This window comes from Cynoglossus semilaevis, chromosome 13 (genome assembly GCF_000523025.1).
Source record: "Cynoglossus semilaevis isolate Cse_v1.0 chromosome 13, Cse_v1.0, whole genome shotgun sequence".
NCBI lineage: Eukaryota > Metazoa > Chordata > Actinopteri > Pleuronectiformes > Cynoglossidae > Cynoglossus > Cynoglossus semilaevis.
In genome coordinates, this window is record NC_024319.1 from 3,994,223 (window position 1) to 3,998,302 (window position 4,080).

Consider the following 4,080-nt stretch of genomic DNA (forward strand, 5'->3'; position numbering starts at 1 on the left):
TGGTGGAAGTAAAACAAACCTTGACAAAGTGCATATCAACTCCATAAAGTTCCAGCCACTTGCATTTGTTGAGAAAAGAAATCTCTGCCTGCGAAGGGCTCTTGCCCCTGAAGACAAGTGAACACAAGACAGGTTATTACACCGCACCGTCAGTGTGTACACATGGTTTGAAAAAAACAATCTTTAGGTCTTAAAAGTACTACGCACTGAGTTATTGGTGTTAGCTCTTTGGGAAGTGTTTGGTGAGTAACTGCCCGCCTGCGTCATTCACTCGTTCTCATGTGTACGAAGGACTAAGAATTGTGTGGGTTTGTCCTTGTGTGGCCCGGTGGAAATAAGCATATGTGTGTGTGTGTAATCTCATCAGACATAGGGACCCTCAGATCGTAGCTAGGTTAAATACTGCAGGAATCAATCAGGACCCTCCAGGCATTAATCCCTTAATCCGACAAACAGATCAGTGAGAGGCAGGCAGCGTGAGAGGAGGAAGGACAGAGAGACTGATGAGTGGTCAGTGCAAAACACGGTCAATGAGGTGTAGAGAAGGTGAGGGGAGCTGATGACATTATTCCACCTTAATATCAATTCGGAGAACACACTTCAATTTTTATGGTTGTCTGAGATTGAAGCGATGACACGACAGCTTTACTGGCACTTGATGAAGTGTCCACCTCTGCAGCCTCTTACCTCGGGCCCCAAACTGTCTTCAAATGTCTTTGCAGACGTCAGACTTTTTCTCTGCTAAATGGTCTCATTCAGTGAAGAGGTGAAGAAGACGACGGCTCATTAGTCTCATCAATCTATTGACTGCTAATAAGAAACGGCTTTACTCTAATAACGCAGGGATACAGGCATCACCTGGAACCTTAAGTCTGACAGGGAGAGAAAAAAGGAGGTGGCTCAAATTGTGGGGTTTGGCAAGGAGAGGTCGATTTAGAGCAGGGGTCATTTTGGTTCAGGGGCCAGTAGAATAATACATGACATAATTACCTGAAAATAACAAAAATTCAGACTTTATTCCTTTTGATTTCATGCAAAAAAGTACATTAGATAAATATTCATATTTATATGTTTTTGTTTATTTTCAAAATTCATTGAGTTGGCCAAATAAAAAAATTCAAACGGGACAATTTTGGTCCATGGGCCGTATGTTTGACACCCTTGATTTTAGCTGTGGAGGGGAAACTGGAGTAACCTGGGAAAACATTGAATTTGGAACAAGCAAAGCTTAATTATAAATACTGTACATGAGAAATGAAATCTGAAATAATACACACATCAGTGGTATTTGTCTCTTTATCTGAAGTCTTTCAGGTTCCTTTTTAATGTAATTTTTTTTTCACAGTATGTAGGGGCTGTTTACTGGTGGGCCAACTCTAGTACACACATGATCTCGTGGGCCAGATTTGGTCCCCGGGCCAGAGTTTGACACATGTGATCTAAGCCGTCCCACTTATGTAAGAAGGAACGGAGGCATCTGAGTGAGAAAGGAGGAAAACAGACCAATGAAACTGTATTTTCTGTTTCCTTTTGTAACACTGTTTGTACTACATGTGCATGTGCTTGTGTGTAAATGTATGGTGCTGTGTGTGTGTGTGTGTGTGTGTGTAGGTTGTGGGGTTGTCTCCTGGTGGAAGGCCCACAGTGTCGCTCTTTAAAACCCCCAGATTTACACCATCTGTTTCTCAGGAAAATGTTTATTCACATTATAAATAAAGTGACAAGTGTCCTGGTTTTTTTTCTGGCATGGAATCCAACAAAGCTCATTTTTGCAAATGGCAGCGTGGGCTCATGATGGTTTTGTTGCACTTTTTGGCTTCATATTAAAAATGACACAGCTGGGTTCTTTTTTTTCTAAAGGTGTGAGAAGCGAGTGTGTTATATATATATATATGTGTGTGTGTGTGTGTGTGTGTGTGTGATAGGATCATCTGAAAGTCACCCTGATGTGATGTGTTCATTTGTAGCGACGCTGCCAGTGAAAAACAGAGCCAGTAGGTGGCAGTCCAATTGGCACCCGTGGCCATCAAGGCATTTCTTAAATCTAAATAATAATAATAATAAAGAATAAAAGTAAAAACCAGTGCATAGAAGTTATGAAGCAAGGCATTCAACTGGAGTAATAGCACCCCCATCAGGGGAGAGTAAGGTACTTTGTGTGTGTGTGTTTTTTGAAGATAGCAAGAATTGTTACATATTTTTCTAATACTATACATTATATACAACACATACACACATACACATATATTTTGTATATATATATATACATATATATGTATATATATATATATATATATATATTTTTTTTTTTTTTAAATTTCATTTGGCTTTTTTTACCTTAGTTCACGCCACTTGTTGAAAATGTCCGCCTCCATGGTCTCGCACTGTTTGGGAGTAAAACGAAACTCTGACACCAGCTCTGGAGAGTGATCCAGTGGATCACAGTCTCCCAGTTCACCTGAAGAAACACACACACACACACTTTTTAATTAACTTTCTCTCTTAGTGCGTTCTCTTCTATATGTTGAAATAAACATAAAAAAAGAATGAAGTAAAAGGAACAAAGAAAACACACACAGTCCAGTCGTTAAACCACAATTTGCATTAAAAATCCATTCGTTTCTCATTCAGAGGATAATTATGTAAAATGGACGTTAAAGTTTTATTTATATGATCAGTATTTCATAAAAAAAAAAAGAGAAAAAAAGAAATCACTTTCCTTGAGGCCCATTAAAAAATATGCCAAGGCAACTTTGAGTGTAAGTGAATAAAAAGTAGAAAAGCACTGAATGGGCGTGTGTGTGTGTGTGTGTGTGTGTGTGTGTGTGTGTGTACTCACTCTGTAGGCAGTAGGCTGCCAGCTCTACTGAGACGTCATAAGGGCATTTGAGTCTGAGGAAGAAAAGAGACACGTGATGACGAACTGGCTCCTACCCCGGGTGTTGGTAAAAGTTTCTGAATGACCTACATCTGTGTGTCTGTGTGTGTGAAAGAGAGAGAGAGAGAGAGAGAGAGAGAGAGTAGAGGAGCAACCCCTTCCTAAAATAAGTAGCCCTCTGCTGTTCCTGATCTTGAGTTTTATATTAGAGCTGGACTCGGGGGATCCATGGCCCAGATAGGACCACGAGTGGAAGACAGAGAAACAGAAAGAAAGAGAGAGAGACAGAGAGAGAGAGTGTTTTTCTGTAGTAAAATCCATTGTATCACCGACCCCTAAACTCTTGTGTCGATGACCTGAGTTACACCCAGGTTGGAGTGTGTGAACATCACATTTCATCATTCTTGTAAAACCCACAGGTTCTCCAACACTGCCCCCGGTGGTAACGGAACACGGAGCAGAGGGTTCTCCTGACACCGTTCTTAATTTCCTTTCTTCACAGGTCAGTGGCCTCTGACTCAGGGACTGTTGTTTCCTTCACTCTCACTCTGCACTTGAAACTTTTGTCCTTGCGCCGTGTAAGTTTGCTGACTTTGTCGTAACATAGTGAGGCGGGCGAGGGGCGGGGCTTAGCCAGTATAGGTGTCATTATCATGTTTCACAGTCAATTAAAAAAAAAGAACATTACTACTCTGAAAGTCTGCTGCTCACTGGCTCTACATAAACACATTTGGGAAACCTATGGGTCACGGGAGGGGTGGGTGCAGGGGTGAGGGGTGAGGGGCTGTAATGGAGGACTCATATAAGCCTGAACAGAAAAGAAGCTTCGGCGACAGAAAAACAGAGACATGAAAATGTATATTTTTAAATCTCTCCCAGACGGCGGAGTTAATGGAACCAAACTTATTTATAACCACCGCAAAGTTGAGTTTTCTCATCACTTTGAGTCTGAAGTATCACTCAAATATATTCCTCGCTGCTGAGGCCGACAGATCTCCAAACCACATGTAGCTGCTCAGTTTGTTCTTTAAGCAGAACAGAGGCTCCTCAGTCTATGACCTACGACGCTCCTTTGTTATGTCACCACGTCTATGACCTACGACGCTCCTTTGTTACGTCACCACAGGCGGTAGTACACTGTTTGCCCTCTGTTATGGCTCATAAGCATTTTTGTACTTGTGCTGTCAGTGTATTTGTCAGAA

General features: G+C 41.4%; 1 protein-coding gene across 2 annotated transcripts in view; it reads right to left on the reverse strand.

Annotated features, from left to right (window-relative positions):
- epb41l4b (erythrocyte membrane protein band 4.1 like 4B) overlaps positions 1–4,080 on the reverse strand; it is a 27,891-nt gene that overhangs the window by 11,800 nt on the left and 12,011 nt on the right. For both annotated transcript variants that reach the window (XM_017038188.2, XM_008323037.3), the window contains exons 6-8: positions 2,840–2,892; positions 2,338–2,458; positions 20–107 (exon numbers count right to left, since the gene is read on the reverse strand). In XM_017038188.2, the coding sequence (XP_016893677.1) occupies positions 20–107; positions 2,338–2,458; positions 2,840–2,892 (262 nt within the window). The remainder of the gene's footprint in view (positions 1–19; positions 108–2,337; positions 2,459–2,839; positions 2,893–4,080) is intronic.